The sequence below is a fragment of the Mytilus edulis genome, chromosome 4 (genome assembly GCF_963676685.1).
Source record: "Mytilus edulis chromosome 4, xbMytEdul2.2, whole genome shotgun sequence".
Taxonomy (NCBI): Eukaryota; Metazoa; Mollusca; class Bivalvia; order Mytilida; family Mytilidae; genus Mytilus; species Mytilus edulis.
This window is the reverse complement of record NC_092347.1, coordinates 69,137,868-69,155,991: the sequence shown is the minus strand read 5'-3', so window position 1 is coordinate 69,155,991 and position 18,124 is coordinate 69,137,868. Positions and strand designations below refer to the sequence as shown.

The 18,124-nt window shown below is 34.3% G+C and overlaps 2 protein-coding genes across 2 annotated transcripts in view; one reads left to right on the top strand and one right to left on the bottom strand.

Moving 5' to 3' along the window:
• Positions 1-668: 668 nt before the first annotated feature.
• On the bottom strand, positions 669-1,286 carry LOC139521496 (uncharacterized). The gene has a single exon (XM_071314970.1). It carries the CDS (start codon positions 1,284-1,286, stop codon positions 669-671), a length of 618 nt encoding a protein of 205 aa, XP_071171071.1.
• A 4,638-nt stretch (positions 1,287-5,924) lies between these two features.
• The window catches only part of LOC139520338 (uncharacterized), a 39,089-nt gene continuing 26,889 nt past the window's right edge, over positions 5,925-18,124 (top strand). Inside the window, exons 1-2 of the mRNA XM_071312898.1 lie at positions 5,925-6,394; positions 10,679-11,806. Of these exons, the coding sequence (XP_071168999.1) occupies positions 11,353-11,806 (454 nt within the window). The 5' untranslated portion in view covers positions 5,925-6,394; positions 10,679-11,352. The remainder of the gene's footprint in view (positions 6,395-10,678; positions 11,807-18,124) is intronic.

The window sequence follows — 18,124 nt, the reverse complement described above, 5'->3', positions numbered from 1 at the left end:
TTGTGTATTTGTAGCGTCTGTATGTTTGCCTTAAAATATGAAATAACAACCACAAACTCAAGCTACAAAAAGGTAAACCATGATAGAATTTATAATTTTTTTAAAGGATTCAATTAAATTGATGATCAAAAATGTTTTATGTTTTGTTATTTTAACATAAAACGTTTTGACTTAAACATAGCTCGCGTGTTGTGATTTTGTTCAATGGATGAACTTGTTTTCGTAACAACGACACAATGTTTTCTTCTCCATAGTATTGTCTCATGCATGTATTTGAATTTGATTGCATCTTCTTTTGCAATACTACGTTAATTTGATTCTGTTCGCCACCCGCACCATAGCATATATAAGTATCTTCCTATATCTACTTGTGTGTATACCTTAAATACAGTGTTTCCACTGCTCAACTGGTTCCATCATTAGGTGGGTCCCCTCTCCTCGACTGTTTCATCGCTGTCAATGACAATCTCCAGGGGGGTGCGCCGACTGAGTTGATCAGGCTCAGCCAGGAACCAGCTAGCTCTTCCACTGCTTTTCTCTCTTCCTCCATACTCAACCAGAGTCTTCCTCCGCCTGTCGCCCAACTTTTCCAACTAAGCTTCTTACTGGCAATGGTCTAGTTAGTCCTAGGGAATCCAAGACTCCAAAATGTTTGAGAAACAAAGCATCTACAGCCTACCTCCACTGAAAAATACTATGTCCTCCAATTCTTCTCTTAGATGTCTATTACCAATTTCCTGGTTCTTGGCAAGCTTTCTCTCATGGGCTTCTTCCATTCTTGTTTCCCATGGCACCGTTGGCTCTACAAGAATGACCTGTCTGCTGATTCTGGACCACGGTACAATGTCTGGTCGGAGGGTAGTTAAAATGTCGTTTTGAAAGTTGGTCAGTCCCCCAACGTTGGCTTGCATCTCCCTGTCATTTGCTGTTGCTAGAATACAACTGGATTTGCTGTATGTGCTTTTTGATGACTCTTTACCTCCTTTGATGAAGTTGATGAATTTTGGCCCCTTCTCTATCTTAGTATTCTGTGTGTCCAAGACTGCTGCTATTTCTCGAAGGAATTGGTCATGACACCATGTATATCGACCATCCTTCAGAGCTGTCCTGCAAGACGACAAAACATATTCTAGGTTTTCTCGCTTACCGCACAACTTACAACTAGGTTCTTCAATCAGTTTCCACATTGTAAGGTATGTGGGTGTTGGTAGTACGTCGTATACTGATCTTATCTTCTGGCCGTCCATTCTCCACATCTCATACAAACTGGTCTTGCCATTTCCCATTTCATATATTGCCCTTGCTTTTTCATACTGACGGCTCTTGCTTGTCGATCATATTCTTCTTCTCCACGACGAATTTCTTGCTGAACAAGTTTCCTTCTATATATGTCTTGCATCTGCTGACTGCCATAATGATTGCTGAATAAAACCAAGTTGCCCTGATGTTACCACTCCCACTTTGTCTCTATGTCTTAATCGGCTCTCTGCATCTTCAACAGCGCTTTTGGCCACCCATTTCTTTCCTGTCCTGAAATCAACATTGGCCTCTTTCACCTTGTCATCTTTACTGTCTCTTAGCATCTTATCTTGTCTAGTTTTTGGTGACTTTGAACTGCTCTGTATTAGAAGACAGTGGTAGATGGAGTTTTGAACTGGTGCTGTACAAGCCATTGCTACTTAAAATTTTTAGAACCCCAAGCCATTTGCGTAGGTGTCTATTGAACATCATCTCTAAACTGTCAACCTTGGTTAGAGGTACTTCGTACATCAACAGAGACCATGTTGTCCTTGGTAATATTCCATGATGATAGCACCACGCCTTGTACTTCCCAGGTAAACAGGACTTGTCAATAATGTTCATCCACTTTCCTGCCTGTGATACCATCTCATCTTCACTTTCTCTGTCATTCAAGGAGTCCCTAAACCACCTGCCCAAGCTTTTGACTGGTTTCTCCATCCAATTCTGATCTTTCTGTCCTGCACCTTTCCTTTCTTTAATACCAGACTCCTTGACTTTGAAGGCTTGAACTTCATATGTGCCCAGTCTATAATCTCACCTAGATATTGCAGCATCCACTTGCCTCCCATAGCTGACATTACTGTTTTTGTCATGTGATCCATGAATGCTCTTGTTGGTGGCTGACTTACCCCAGATGACATTACAGGTCTTCTGTTCATCTTCCCTGCTGATCCTACTAGCATATTCATTGCTGATGAGAATAAAACTACTGATATGGTACATCCTGTAACGATTCCCGATTCTAGCCTTTGCCACGCTGTTGTGTATTCTGCAACTGTAAACCTTATTATACAGTTTTTAGAATAGAGCTAAAGCATTTCTCTAACCTTACCATGCAGGTATGTTGAATTTCTCCAAGGTTAAGTCTACTAGCTTGTGTGGTATACTTCCGTAAGCGTTTGCCAGGTTTAACCACAGGACAGTCAAATCGCCTTTGTTCTCTTTGGACAGGTCTTCTAAACTCTATGGAATACCGTTTGGTTCTGGTGCTAATGCTGCTCTCGCCTTCTTGCATCACATCATGAAGTTTGGATTCTGAAATATCAAACTCTACTGTTGGCTTATTTGATCTCAAAGCTCTTGTTCTCTGTCTGGATCACTACGAGTATCTCTCAAATATTGTTCAACCTCTTTTTTGGGCAATCTAACCGGCCTGATCTTTTTATCTCCTAAAGGTTTCTTTACAAAGCCAAATTGATTAGCTGTAAATAGTGAACTCGTTCTTGCTCTTTCCCTCTGGTTCTTTCTAAGGTTCTCTGCTCTCCTCAGCGTTTATATTCTTTCCCTGTTGACATCTCTTCTCTCTTTTAATGCCTTTTGTTCGTGTACCTCTGCTTTCTTGAAGCACTTTGTTTAGTTGCGTTGTTTTTTCCTAATTTTGGCAATTTCACTTACTCCTGTTTTCTTTCATGGCCTGACTTTTACCTTTTTTCTGTTTTTCTATTCCAAACCTGTCTTTCCTTATTGCGTAGATAATGGTAATCATTGCTTTGATCTTTCTGTCTACAGCTCTTGCCAATGCCAACTGTAACACTTTTGATGTGTCTTCATCAAACTGCATCCACTTTTTCTTTGAAGCTGCTGTTGACCACTTAATTCGTGATGTTATTGGATCTCTTTCTTTCCCTTGAGGTTTCTCTCCTTCCTGTCTGTTAAGATTCATTCCTAACTGACCATGAGCTTCATTTTCTTCCATGACTTCCTCCTCTTTTACATGGAGGTGTTGAACACTGGTGCGTTTCCTGGATCATCTCCTCCTCCGTATCATCAGATTGCCCTTTGTGTCGTTCGATAATTGGTGTCACTGAGTCTTTGTGTGATGGATCGCGAGTCTTTTCTCATTCTTACATATGTTCCCACAACTACAAACTATAGATGTGTCCATTTCCTGTCTTGTTGTTCGTGTTTTAGTTCCAGTTGTTTCCGTTGTCCCTCCTGTTAATCGATCATCCTACCCCGCTCTCGCACGACCATGGGTTGTCTTATAATATATCTGTCCTTAGCAATGCTCTAGGCTCTCCATTGCTGGTGTTAAAACTCAGGTCTGCCAAACCGTTGTATGCCTTGGTACCGGTCTTCCCCGGAAGCCAACAGTCTTTCTTAGTTGTCACCATCCTATCCATGGTTGAAAATTAGTCTTTCCAAATAGTCACTGGAGTCACCAGATGTGTGAATATCTTAATTACAGTGGTTCCACTGCTCAGTTGGTTCCATCATCAGGTAGATCCCCTCTGCTCGACTGTTTCGGCGCCGACTGAGTTGATCAGGCTCAGCTAGGAACCAGCTAGATCTCCACTGCTCTTTTCTCTTCCTCCATACCCAACCAGAAGCTTCCTCCGCCTGTCTCCCAACTTTTCCAATCAAGCTTCTTCTAATTGGTCCAGTTAGTCCTAGGGACCACCCGGCTCTGTACACTGTACTGAAAAATTCTATAACGAACAAATAGACCGATTATATCAAAATGGTATCGCTTTAATAGTATACATATGCATGCAGCCAGTCTTCCGATTGTACATCTTTCCCGTGCTTGTACTCGGACTTTCACCGGCCTCACGTTTACAAATATGGCTTTTGATAAACCTTGGGGTCTAGCTTGAATTTTTTATGGGTGAGGATCTATACTAAAAGTACATGACAAACAAAATCAGTGATATAGTTCTCTTTGTTGCGTGTTCATTGAGTTATGCATGATTTCCAGTTACTGGTTAATTTGGATACGACAAACAGTAAAACAAGATTAAATGGTATTGTAGACAAATGACTGAATATATCGGAGATGTGAAGATTCTATCTAAAACACTTTTATTCTGGAAATGTTGATTCATTTTCGATCCTTTATTACCGACGCGTGGATTATCCATGACTTTGCGAGTTTGAACACTGTCCCTGCACTGAACCACGACCACATCAGTCTAACGCTACTGTAAGCTGAAGTAAACCTGACACGCGTCATAAATATTTTAAATCAAATTTTTCTATCATATTTATCGACCTTTTACAACTGGCTGTTTTATGACATTAATGTATTTCCCCAGTGAAGCAAAACATCATCTGATTTTCCTTTGTATCAAAAGTAAAAATGTATTTAATTGATAAATTTTATTTCAAATAGTAAGAGAACAAAGCCTATTATATGTTGAAGATGTGGAATAAATGCCAAATGTATTTGGATACATTTTTATTTAAGAAGGTAATATAAAACCTTTGAATAGCCTATATATATGCTTAATTGTTCAAGCAATATAAACGCCCTTCAAGTCTTTGAATTGTGTATAATCAGTGGAAATTGGAATTTAAAGAGATTTATTGTATGTAACAAGACACAATATTGGTCATCAATATCGTTTCGTCTTTTTGTAAAACTGTTGAAACTTTATTTTTTCAATATAAAAAACGAAAACGATATTAGATATATATAAAATGTATTGTATTAGTTTCACTTCATTATGAAGCGACATTGTTTTAAGCTTCGAGTATGTCTAAAATAACTTTGAATATGCTTTACAGCTTATATTTGCTCGTCTGTGATATTTAAGCCGATTTTGAGATTAGCGAATTTTGCGCGTCCATAAAATTCGCCCGATCGCAATAAAGGCCATACAAAATCATATTCTGGCAAGCATGATCGTAATTGGTTCTGCAATATATTATCCAAATGTATGCTCCATATCTATTTGACATGTGTGTTCTTCGCATTGATTTGTACTGAAAATAACAACAAGCTAAGACCGTACATTGACTTTTAGCTGTTAATTTCTGTTTCATTCTGTCTTTTATGGGGAGTTGTCTCATATGCAATCATACCACATCTTCTTCTTTTTTTTTCCTTTTTTTTTTTATATGTGAACAACTACCATTCCAAGAGTCTAGGTAGATATGTCACAGTACTGCATGCTTAGCACAAAAAAGTAAATAAACATAATCCGCAAAGAATTTTATTTATATGTCAAACAAAAATTAAATTTATATTCTGTGTTACAACCCTGGGTGAAGCCAACGACAAGAGGAAAGGAATTACTTAACTTACATATTTTATTTTTGAGAAGTTGGCTGAGTTCTAGACTGTTGGACACAGAGGCAGGGGGTTCAAATCACACTTAATGAATAACAAATTTAACAATGCTGTAAATCTCAAACAATATATATACTCGTATCCAATATCAGTAAATCGCATAAAATTTTAGTTGTTTAAGCATGGAATAACTACATTGGGCAGCTGCGTGTTATTGGAGAACTATAACACATGATGATGATCTGTCGATTTCATAGAACAGCAAATGTAATTATTTTCGCTTTCTAATCCTGATTTCTAATTACACGTGCATTTCCCTTCTAATTGCACCTGATTTTCACGGATCATTAAATAATCTCGAGCGTATGCTAAATCAAGTTCCCAACTGTTTGATGAGTTTCCCTTCGAGCACTTAAATCACGACAAAATTCCAATATGTCAATGAAATAAATATAATAACACTTTTTGTTTGCTGTAAATTGTCATTTTAGTTTTTGTGATGAAGCTATTTGAACCTCGTTTACAAAGTAATGGAAAACATATAACTGTACTGATTGAAGCGGGGTAATCAACCATCACATTTAAAACCGTCCTCCAATAAATATGAATAATAAATGCAACGCTATAGAAATTGGCTTTGAGTTACTACATTCAGGTTATTCTTTAGATTACTGATATTTCGGAAATACAAACTCTCGGATAAAGGAGGCTTGATGTAAATATCAGAAAGGTAAAAGTTATTAAACAATATTTCTTCAATAACTTCAAGGCTCTGTGAACACGATTACAACTGTATTTAAACCACATGGCTTTCGTCTATTTACACGTTACATCATGAGAGGAGAGATGCCAAGAATTCAGGTAAGTTATTTGTTAGTTTTGGACACCTTTTGTCTTTTTAGAGTAAGCAATGTATACCAATGTCACTTAAATTATTTGTTTTATGTAAAACTATTCTTTACGAGATAATGACACTATTTTCGAAGTATACTTTAATTTTTTTTACTTATCAGATACTTGTGTATTGATTTTTTTGCAATATTTCTTCTGTGCAGTATAAACTGAAAACCTAAATTTCAAATCGTCCATTCAATATTATCAGAATCTGAAATCTTCTAGCCAAAAATATTTGTGTATGTGCATATCACCAAGGTCATAGCAACTTCTCTGCATGTAAATGGGTTTTAAATGCAATTGTAAATAATCTAAAGTTAAATATTACACATGGCGTCGATATTCGTCAATATATACAATTAGATATATCATGATTGAAAGTTTTATAAGTAGGCAAACATTTCAGATGTAGAAAATATATGTTATTCTCACGTACGACCTAACTGTGTGTTTAAAGTTTGGGTGATTATTATCAGCATCTTTGTTTGATATTTAAATGTAAACATGTTTTATTTGTTAGAAACACTTCATGTATATTGTTACTTAAATACACAACGGATTCAGTTCAACCAGTTTTAAATTTGAATTAAATCTTTCAGGTTTAAAGTTAAACTTCCGGCGATCTTACATCCTTTTATAATCTATTTTAGAATCCCATCAGAGATAAAATTCTTGTTTTGGGGTAGATTTTAGATAAGATTTGGCTGAAGATCTCAACAGGTTTTATTACTACAATGATTATATTGCATACTTTGTAAACAGTGCAACATATTCAAATTGTACAGAGTAGAAACTAATACACTGATTAAGATAAAGAAAGCATTTTTTAGAACTTTATCTATTTTTCGATGGAGTGGATCAAATTGTTACTATTGAAGTTTTATTCCAAAATTATTCTTCATCACTGTGTGTCACTCAGACACTAATGGGGTCGAAGCTACCTCGCGGGTAATGATGCACAAATATCATATATCAATACTGTATCCCTGTTTATAATTTACTCTTTCAGTCAAACGTTGGCTTGTTTGATAAACAGTGTAATTCATTTCGCAGTGTCAATATTTTTTCTTCACATTTCAGTGAAAAATTTCTTATTCATTCATACCGTTTGTACTTAATTTGAATTGAAAGTACATGTAACTCGCACACTTGCAACATCGCTTAACTTGAAGATATTAATGATTTTTACTTGTTTTAAAATAATTTTCACATAAAAGACAATTTTAATAAATATCTTTATCTCTTTAAAACATCAACGAAAGTAAAGTCCAAACACTCTGAGCTGAAGTGGAAGACAACTACATACCTGGATACTGAATTAGTGTTTATCTTACCTCCTATACATTTCCAGGAATATGATTGGTTAAAAGCGTCCGCGTGCAAACCGTGTATATTTGATATTAGGTTAGTAGGGAGGCGGGCCTTATCTCATACACGGTTAGTAGTGGAGTTACGTCCCTTTATATTCCATATTAGGTAAGAAGGGGGCGGGGCCTATTTCATACACGGTTAGTAAAGGTGTTATGTCCCTTTATAAAAACAAACCGGTACTGAGAAAAAACTTAAAAGTTCCAACAGACGAAGAAATTGATGATTAAGATTGAAATAAATTCATAAAACACATTTAAACCTTACAAGTCGTTATTGTTGGCATCTGTTTTTGTAGGATCAATGGAAATGTTTTCTTAATGCTAACAGTATTGCCGAAGACTTGCTCATTTTGAGAATCCCTAGTATTTCACAGTTAAGATAGTCGGTAAGATAAATTCGTTACATAGTGTGCTAGTGACGTAATACGGTATATATGGGGTCAGTAAATTCCATATGGGGATTCGAGCTTCGCTCTCACCCCATATGGAATTTACTGACCCCATATATACCGTATTAGGTCACTAGCACACTATGTAACTAATATTCTATGCTACCGATATTTGTATATAGTAAAGTTTATTTTTTTCTTGGAAGGAATATCGTAAAAAAAATTCCGTTGCATGGGTACATCATCTTTCTTCTCTCAGAGGGGTCAATGGTTCTCTTCCGACTGAAAATCACTCTTGCTTCAAACTTGTCTACCTCGGGTATGAAAGATATCAGTGGAATTTAATTAACTTATACAAGGTGTAAAACATAAAAAACTAGTATTGTTTAAGTTCTGGTTTTATTAGTGTCAAAATCCGTGTGAGTAAGGGACTAGAAAAACATGCAAATATGTTTTGGACCATACCCCCCCCCCCCCCCTAAAAAAAAACAACAACAAAAAAGCCCCAAATAACCACCTAGTATGAAAATAGTAACTGTAAAAAATGCTTTGTTATTCTGAAACTGTTGCGAAAAAAAGCCAAATAAAATCTATCTCTCCATTCAGTATTATAATTTCTCTTTTGAATATACTAATACATGTAAAATCACCTTTTACAAGACAAAAGCTATCTACCTTTATATTTTTCGAAATATGTTTTAAAAAATATGATAATTGGGCTATTGATTTTGATGAGGTTTACAATAGGAAGCGATCGACACAACCGACAGTCTGTTGGCAATTTAATTGCATGGAAATAAAATGCAAGAACAGGCTCTCAAAACCCGACTACAAATGATAAAAATGAGAATGGAAATGGGGAATATTTCTAAGAGACAACAACCTGGCCAAACGGCAGACACAATAAAAAAGAAATGGTGACTACAATGCCCTACCAAATATTATTGTTTTCTTTTTTATAGCAGTCCCTAGGTTCAGAGCACTCTAACCAACCTATTTATGTTATAACAACACGTGGTATTGGCTGCATTTATACAATAGTCAAACAATATTCATTGATGCGCCGTGAAGATGTTCAAAGTTGTCATATTGCCAGTTATCTGTTTTAAAGAAAACTAAATCATTTTTTTTTCAATCACAATAAAAATAAGAATTTTCCATTTTAAACACTGAAATTATAAATGAATTGATGAAATCTTACAAAATTGAAGGTGTTCCTTTTGTTGGTACAAGAACCCGCCTTGATTAAATGCACCAAAACTTAATCTTCCTGATAATGTTTACCTGCCAATCATGCTTATGTTTATTAGAGTAGACAGGTATATATGTTGGTGATGAAAATATTACTATTTTACATTTCAGTAGCTTAATTCGTCTGATTTTATGATAACCATTGCGCAACTTTTTTGGTATGCGTTTTATGTAAGGCATTTTGATATGTACTCGACATTACAACACGAGGAAATAAGTTTTCTTCTTCAATTTACATTTTTTAAAGATATGCCTTTAATACGTATAACAAAGCTCACTAGTGATCGAGTTACATACTAAGTTGTCATAATCATATGATTGAATGGTAGAACCTATCATTTTGTATTTACTTCAGCCTAAGATCAGAAAACATACTTGACAACTGAACATTGTTGAGTGGAAAAGTTCACGTTTTGTTATAAGAGGATGCAGTAATAACAAATAAAACCCAAATTATTATGTGAAACATTAAGTACAGTTTGGACAAATTATCACCGATATTTTATCAGCAAAAAAAACCCATTATATACGAGAAAGGAATATAAACATTTCTATGTTATACAGTAGCACTATAAGTATGGCTTAAAATATATTAAAATGATTATGGGGGCTATATTCTCAAACGGGAGTGGCGCTCTCCCGAAACAAGTCATCACCGAGAAATAACGTTCCCATTTGGACGGTTAACGAAAATAATATCCAATGGGTTTTGTTTATAAGATCTAAAGTTCCATTTCATGGCTTTGCTCCAAAATACCTAATCCAACAAAAATATATTTCTTAACAAAGGAATGCAATTTCATAAAACAGCAGAACCTGCGTAAAATGCAATAAAGTTTGAACTGCTTGTCTTATAAATGAATAAAACAAAATCAGCACACTTGTGTTGAAAAGAAGTTTCAAGGAGTTTAGTAATAGAGAAAATGAATATAAGCTTCTACTATAGTATTTATTTAAGTGTAAAGATGTAAAGCCTGATTATTGCTTAGAAAGAAACTTCCTTTCTGTTTGAAATATTTCGTTAGTCTACTATGGGAATGAAAAGATGTTTCTGTCGCAAAAACTATCTAATTAGTTTGTTTGTTATTCCAATAAAAAGGAGTTATATGGTATTTGTATATGTCCAATCTGCCAATCGATTCCCCTAAGCTAATTTATCTTGATCACTTTTTACTAAGCTCATCATCTTAAACTAATGCTCCGTGGTTCACTGATCCTAGACCTAATTTCCTGTGTTTCAGAGAGAAGAAGTTCCACTGGCTGGTTCAAATTGATAGGAACCAATCGCTTGCACAGATAGCGATGATTTACCACAGCTAAACATGTGAATATTTTCTCCTTGGAAAAAACAAACAACTGTCGCGGTTCATTACAAAGTAGAGATGTGTAGACAATAGAAAGACATACATGATGTGATTTATGAAAAACTCTGATCAAACGACGCCTTGATTACCATGGAAATCAATCTAATACGAAAATAGTTTATACTTATGCATGTAGGAGCACCTTACGCCGCATTAATCGCATTGTGTAACAGAGGAATTAAAAGTAAAAATTATCTACAGCATGAAGTCTCTTGTGTTGCAATTTTCTCGTTAGCGGGATAATACATTGGAACTTATACGTTCTCAGTGATTAGAACTTCGTCAATGAATACCAGATTTTTCTTATCATAACAGTATTATCAAAAAACCAACATGGGAATACTAATGTTATACATCTCTGTTTCAAATTGAAACCTTGAAGAAATATACAAATTGAACTTTTGAACTGTTGGTAAATCAAGGGAAATAATCCAATTAAGTGGACTGAATAAAACACACCAAACCATTGAGACATTCAATTCCAAATTCAGATATAAGGACATCTCGAAAAGGAGGAATATATCTTTGGACCGGAGAAACGATCCGTAAACATGTTATTGAAGCCGAGAGGGAGTTATGTTAACTCATTGTCATCCATCGTATACTGTGTTATTGCAACTCTTGCCCAGTGTTACATATGCTATTCATACCTAGGACCATACGAGACAACATTGGACGAAAAATGGAGCGGGACATATCGGAGCGGATATGGTGTTAGACTAGGCCTTCCTATTATTGGATTGTTTGTTTTACCGTTATTTATACTCTTCAGTGTTTTTCGAGTTGGAAACTATGCCAATGACGGTTTCAAGATAGGGAGAGACCATGCTCTAACCGCTCAAACGAACTTTTTTGGTGATAGATTTGAGAGAGAGCTGACTAGAAGGATCTGGCGGAATTTCTGTCCATTTGCACCAACCCTTCATCTTTTTATTGCCTTTTCTCTGATCCTGCCAGACACGGTTTTAACTGGACTGGATGTCAAGTATGGCCATCAAAATTCTGGTTAGTATTTATTTTAAGATTAACATTGTGGTTGTTATTGTTAGTTTTTAATATTTATAATTTTTCTCAGTTGATAGAACCTCCGGAGGAAATAGAGTAGACATATTGTTAATCTATTCATATAAGGAGTAAGACAGAACTGTGATACATGTATTGCTTTTCTACTCATTATATCCGGAGAAAAATAGTAAGTTATACTGTTGTTCAACTCATCATACATGCCATAATCTGAGCAATATCGAACAGTAAAACTAAATGGGTGGTAAAAAACGTCCAACGTGTGGTTCTACATCTTTTTTTTAAGAGCAATACTAATTTCACATTGCTGTTGTTGACACCTTGGCTAATACGATATTTTTTTCGCTATGGCGAAATGTGTTTTTAACGTGAAAAGCTGGCAAGAAAATCATTACTGATGGCATGTGGTCATCACATTTGATCCATCTGTTCGATTTTGTTCTTAATGATGATGAATCAACTTCTGGACACATTGGACCTAAACAATAGATTCCCTGCTTTGCATTTCGATAAATAATTCATTAATATGAGATAAACGCTGCATTAATCAGTATTGAACTCATACCTAATTAGTTTATGAAATACCACTCACAAAGGTGGATTCAGTTTATTTCATAGGTTTTTTTTCAAAATCCAAATGAAAAATACAGTTATAGTTTCCTTCATTACATGTTCTTTTTTGTCGCTTTGAACAGCATGAACTATTTGCCACTGGACATAAAGCAAAGCAACCAACAATAAATCAATCATAACAGTTATAATGAATGAATTCATTAAGTGGTGTGATCAGACAACAAGAGAAGACACGCAACTATGAAAAAGATATCATGACTACAAATTTATTGTTTGTATTATATATTCTGAATGTTGAAAATGATCGCAAACAAACAACAAATAAATATCAGGCAGAAATCCGTATAACTTGAAGTTGGAGCAAATGAATGCGTTTTTGGTTTTTTTTGTTTTTTTGGGGAGGGGGGTATATTACACGTAACTTGAAGTGAAAGTATTGATTATTTGAATAAAATATTTTGAAGAAATGTTGCCAAGATGTCTTAGCGCATACGTGATAAGGTATTTTCCAACCCTCTTCCTCTATTACATTAGTATTGCATTGATTCCTCCCTGATAAAAAAAGCCTTTTCGGTTCGAATCTTGGTGCAAATTTATGTCAAGACAATTCTCCAGTAGAATTTTTAAACAAAATAAGAAAAAAATCATGTACTATTCGGTTCGATTATTATTGCGATTCTCGTTCTATTAGGCAGCAACCATTTGATTTTCGGGGGGGGGGGCTATGGTTTTTTTTGGAAAAAAAGTTTGTTTCCAGTTTTTGGAGAAAAAAATAATTTGTTTTTGATTCTGAGAAAAAAAAAATTGTTTGTTTCACCCTTAGCTGCCACTATATGTAATGCTAAAATTGAAAGAAAAAAATGTTTTCGACTTGTCGCGAAAAAAATAGATTGTTTTTCCACGATATGAACTATGCACATTTAACGAATCAAGTATAATGATAAATAATTCGATATCAAGTCAATGGCGAAATGACTGAGTAACCCAGAAAAATTAACCAGCTTATAGTACATATACATAAATAAGAAATGTTTCAGATAGGTCTAGTATTAAAACAACTGAATGCAATAACGTACAGGAATGCAATTAGCTGAACTTCATGTCTTAATTGTTATCTATCTATATACTGAATGAATTTATGAATTTGATTCACTTTTATCAGGTTTACTGGGTAAAACAAAATCTGTAAACTATCACCATAATCAAGGATGTACCGAAACTCGAACCCCACAATAATCATAAGTATGACAAAATTATAGTATTTAACAACAATGGAAACGATTAAATTGTAAAACAGTGTTTAAGGTGCAATTTTATTTTTTATTAAATGTGGGCGCATTTTTTTTTAAAGCACAAAGCTTTCAAAATAAAAGAAATCTTTAAAATTGTAGTCTGACGGTTTACAGGTATAATTCGTTTAAATTGAATAATTGTGCGTTTTAGGTATTTCAATGGTTCAATTGCTGCAAAAACAGCAATAAAATACTACAAGTCGTTAAAATCCTTGGATGTTATTTGACTTCTAGCAATGAGTAAGCATTTTCAGCTTTCATTTAAATAAAGAAATATAATTTATAGTGATATAAAAATAAAAGATGTGGAAAACATATGGCATAATATATGTCTGTTCATGCATATATACTTGTAAAGCACCTGGCCCAAATTTGAGCTTTTTCTCTCAACGATCCCATAAGGAGGCAATATTATTGTTTGAGGATGATACTGATATGATTCTCGTTGTTTTGTTGCTTTATTAAAATCCCGTAAAAGCCCTTTATGTACACCCTTAAAAAAGTATCGCACCACCCTTACAAAGCCAAAATATTAGAATATATGTGATATTATATATGATCCCAAGAGTATATGAATTATGTCATTTGGTTATACGTACTACAGGCATAACTAAGTTAAAAAGGTTGAAGAAAAATAAAGAATTTGATGAAGCATAAATTTCGAAAAACAAGAGGATATGGGTGCTTACGGCAAGTAGAAAAGTTCAGCAGCACCATTCTTGTTGTTCGGAAAACAAAAATATGTGTCTGTGGTTACAATCAGTAAAACTACAATGTCAGCAACCCAGTTAAACCACCGTTCATATATACGGAAACGATGCTGTCGTCTTCCGTATTCTCTTTTGGTGTTGTTGTAGTACTCTGTCATTCCTGGTGCAAAACTTGAGATCAATCGTCTAGAACCCCCCCTTGAAAACAAATAAGCACTGTTAAAGTCGATGTTCTGTTCGAATTGTGACTGTTAAAGTCGAGTTTGTTAGTCCAACGAACCCCCCTTTGGAAATTCCTGGCTACGGGCCTGAGAACCTGCGTGCACAACGACCTATACATGTATTAGAATTTATGATTTATACACGTTTAAAGCCATAAAACAGTTTTATCCTGCATAACATTTTGGTTTGTGAGAAAAATCATGGTGGTGCGAAACATTTCCCCATGTATTGAAATGTTTGAAATACACGTAATATTTGGAAACAATTGACAAACGGTATGTTTATGAAGATATTGACAAATAATGTCTACAAACTATCCAGAATGCATGACATTTCTTATTGGTATCCAACGAATTGAAGAAACATGTTTATGTGTATCGTTTCTAGAACTACCAGAATAAATTAATAAACATGCATGTATGATTCTGTGGCCTTAAAACTGCATCATTTCCAGTGTAGATTGTTATCCTCAATAAGCACGATTATTTTGGAGTATCGACTTGAAAAAAAATGGTTTCGAATGCTTTTCTTGTAATATAGATAAATACAATTTGGATTTGGGATTTATGTCAATGATTCGTTCCCACGAAACGGTCAGCCGGTAAACAAATGATTAAAAACGGTACCTACAACATAACCCAACAACATAAACGCAATAACGAACCGGCTAACAGAAACAATATTTGTCAAAAAATAAGTAACCATTCTTTTCAAATTAAAACACACCTTAACGTTCTGAATAGGAAAATTGCATTGAAATGAATAGAGGGGAAAGTGGGCTTAACGTAAATGAGATGTAGCAACCCGGCAAACACACTTAAAAAGAAACCCAATAGAAATGCAACTTCCATCATAGAGGTCAATAACCTTATAGGGTCTTCAACAATAGACAGGTGTCAACATACTATACTATATTCAAGCTTTTAATCAACTCGAGTCTAAAAGGAGTAACTACATTTAACGCCAAATTTTGAAAATGACTGATTATAAGAAATGTTTGGAACTTGGCCATCTTCGACAAGGCAAACTATTTAAAATCCGTTTCAAAAGAAGCCTAGCGAAAAATGAACAAAGAATCCCTAGGGATTGCAATGTAAATTGTAACGATATGTATTTTGACGTGTAATTATTCATCTTTGTCAACGCCGGAATTAAAAGTATCGACATCATTTGTTTTATGAAATTTTTCCGAAAGAATATATTCAAGTCAATATATTAGAAGAAAAATGTCTCAAGATCGGTTTCCTTTATTAAATATTAATAGTGATACAGTTTCATATTTTACAGTTGGTATATGTTTTGTTAAGAATTCTCTTAAAAGTCCGAACTAAGTATAAAACGTTTAAAATTGATGTCTTTTGTTAATTGATTGTATTTTTATGACGCGTGGGATACATGTTATTCATTGCATATTGCAGCTTAAAATGTAACCCTGCTTGACGTCAGCCGTACGACTGTAACCATACACGTGTCCGATTGGATCATAAACCGCTTTTGTATTTACATTCTTCTTTCACGGGAAACCACAGAAATATTGTCACACTCTTTGAAATTTAAACTTAAAACGATTGGAGAAATATAGATGATATCAAACGGTTCATTGGTTGATTGTACTATTAAAACGTATTTACGGAAATGCAAATGACATTCTTGTCTCGTTGCGCATTACGCCAATAGTAACGCCACATAGTGTTTTGAAAGTGATAGATTTCTTTGCCATCAATGGCCTTATGAATTTCACATAAATGATATCAATTCATCATGATGTTCATGAATATTAGAAAACTAACGTTTATCAACTTCAACAAAAAGACAGCATAATAAATATCTATACAAATGATAAAAAATAACAGAACTGTTGGGTAAGGTTGAATTAATGACACACAAAACTCTAACATCTCCCCCAAGTATGTTAGTTATTAAACCAAGCAGATTTGCCACACTCAGTAAATAATCAACTGAAATAACTTACGAAGACGATTCTACCTTGTGGCATATATATAAAAATGTTGCGAAATTAAAATGGTAGTCTTTGAATTACCCAACTTTCCTCTATTATATTACGATCAGTGTTATATAGCAACAGTATACAGAGAGAGAAAAAACTTCGAAGAATGAGAACGAAGTATAACCAAATGATTGCAACTTCTGCATGGATAAGATCTTTAAATATACTTTATTGATTGATTGAATATACCGGTAACGCCTTTTTTCTTAAACTCTCATATCATCGGAAAAACTCAGACTTAAAGCCACAAGTATATTAACACTGGCTATTGGATATCTAAAGTGTCTGCAGCTACCGAATAAGACCAGAAAGTACTTTTGATTTAAAAACCACGCCTTCTTGTAATCTCGATTAAATTAGCATGCTTATCACTGTCGAAACTCTTCAAAAGAAATAAGAATTGCTGAAATTGAGTATTACAATGGTATATCTAGTTTTAAACAACTATACAACAAGTCGTGCATGAAGACAAGCCCATATGGTAACAGGTTTGTGCATGATGTACGAGTCAAACAAAACAGAATGACAAATAATTGATTAGACAATCTATACTGAGACGTATTTAGTAGTATAGCTGCACATGTTGCATGCATGTCTTTTTTGCATACAAAGCAGCTGCTTGTAGCTCGTGTATGTCGCTATGGAAAAGAGAGTTAACACTATAACGAAAAAGTCCAAGCCATTTAACGCTTTATATGTGTTTTCGTTGTCAACAGCTGAGCACTAGTTGACTTTGAACATGTTTAAGGGTAACACTTCGAAACGCCAACGCTTTAACCACAACAAGAGGAAACTGGAGTTTCTATAACTTATTTTTCAATAAATTAACGTCATTTTAATTTAAGCAGGTGCATTACAAAAATAATTTAACGTTCTGTTGTATTATTTCAGAATCTCTTGTTTACCACATTTTACTTTTTTTTGCACGTGCCATTCAGATTGCTCTTAATAACGAATAGGTATATAACAAAAGCATACAATGAAAACATGGAATAAAATTTGATTATGTATACTTATAAAGTTAAACTATTTGATGAAAGGAGTTCTTAAGGTGTCAATAAACATTGAATATAAATAAATAAATAAAATGAGCAAACATATAATAATCTAAAATGATTCAAATTTCTCATGCAACGTAAATGCGATTGTTATGGTTTGAAAGCAAATTAGTTGACTCTTATAAAAATTTACTGAAAGTTCGTGGGAAAAATGACGATATTTAAAGTTTTACTGTGCAACGGTTATTTATTATAATGAGAAATTTAAATAAGATTTTGTTTGTTACACACCAAGTTGCATACTTTGAGAAATCCGATTAACTTTAAATCATCATCTCTATATGGTATTAGTAGTTGCAATAACTGTTGTGCATGTTATTTTCAAATTATTAAGCTGTTATGTTTATCTATTATTTAATATCGTTATTTTTTTTGCAGCGGCGTATAGAAATAAAACAAATAGCAGAAAAATGTGTAATCATCTGACATTAAAATAG